This window comes from Emydura macquarii, unplaced genomic scaffold, assembly GCF_026122565.2.
Source record: "Emydura macquarii macquarii isolate MOO-44397 ecotype Brisbane River unplaced genomic scaffold, CSIRO-AGI_Emac_v2 contig_2664, whole genome shotgun sequence".
In the NCBI taxonomy this organism is placed as follows: Eukaryota; Metazoa; Chordata; order Testudines; family Chelidae; genus Emydura; species Emydura macquarii.
The window spans coordinates 23,983-25,373 of NW_027132801.1; the positions used below are offsets into that span (position 1 = coordinate 23,983).

General features: G+C 44.5%; 1 protein-coding gene across 1 annotated transcript; it reads left to right on the forward strand.

Moving 5' to 3' along the window:
- Positions 1–894, forward strand: LOC137164052 (olfactory receptor 6Z7-like). Its single transcript, XM_067564650.1, has one exon. The coding sequence runs from the start codon at positions 1–3 to the stop codon at positions 892–894; it is 894 nt and encodes a 297-aa protein (XP_067420751.1).
- Positions 895–1,391: the final 497 nt, after the last annotated feature.

Here is a 1,391-nt window from a genome sequence, read left to right on the forward strand (position 1 = left end):
ATGGAATTCATCCTCCTGGGATTCGGGGATCTCCTTGATCTGCAAATTTTTCTCTTCCTGGTGTTCCTAGTGATCTACGTCACAACCGTGGCCACAAACACCCTCATCGTGGTGCTTGTTGTGATTGATCGGCACCTTCACACCCCCATGTACTTCCTCCTGGGAAACCTGTCCTGCTTGGAGACCTGCAGCATCTGTATCATCCTGCCCAGGATGCTGGCCTGTCTCTTGACTGGGGACAGAACCATCTCGGTCAGTGGCTGCTTCACACAACTGTATGTCTATGGTTTTCTTGTAGGTACTGAATGCTATCTTCTAGCAGCGATGTCTTACAATCGGTATTTAGCGATATGTAAACCCCTGCACTATTCCACTCTTATGAATCCCAGGTTTTGTCTCCAGTTGGCTGCTGGTTCCTGGTTAAATGGTTGCTTGGCTCCTGCCATCTTTCTCTTCTTCCTATCACAGTTAATATTCTGTGGGCCGAATAAAATTGACCTTTTCTATTGTGACTCCATCCCATTGATGGAACTCTCCTGCAGTGACACACACCTGATCATATTGTTGGATTTCATCCTAGCCTGTGTATTCACCCTGCCTCCATTCCTGCTAACCCTGACATCCTACGCGTGTATCATCGCCACCATCCTGAGAATCCCTTCCACCACCGGGAAACAAAAAGCCTTTTCCACTTGCTCCTCTCACCTCATCGTGGTGACAGTTTTCTATGGAACCTTAATGATCGTCTACCTGCTTCCCAAAAGTGACACACTGCGAGAGCTGAACAAAGTGGTCTCTCTTTGCTATACGGTCCTGATTCCCCTGGTAAAACCCCCTCATCTACAGCCTGAGAAACAGGAAGGTCAAGGCAGCCTTGAGCAAAGCCATCCGTAAATGTGGTTTTCACAAAACCATGCGGAGACTTTGAGATAATAACTTAACCTGAGATTTACCTTTGATTTAGCCAATCAGCCCCCATTAAAATGAAGTTGAAAATTCCCATTGAAAATCTCAGCTCCAGTTTGAAAAATACATAGATAATCTGCAGAGAGTTACTGAGGTTATTTACAGTCCCACACTCTGTTCATGTAACACAATGTACAGGAAAGTGAGGCTGAGGACAGCTCTGTCACTTTCTCATTTATAGCACCGATACACACAATATCATAATATTTTTCTCCTTGGTGTTGGCTAAATATTCACCCTATTGGGGGTGGGTGCACAGCATCTGAACATGCACAATGCTGTCTTTGTGTAAGGCATAAAATCCAGTAACAATCCAAGTAAATCCCTGGGTATATCCCCTGTTCATTGTTTCTCTCTGTTAGATAATAAAATCCTGTAATCAGGCAGTTGAATTCAAATAAAACACAAGAGGTGACATCATGTTT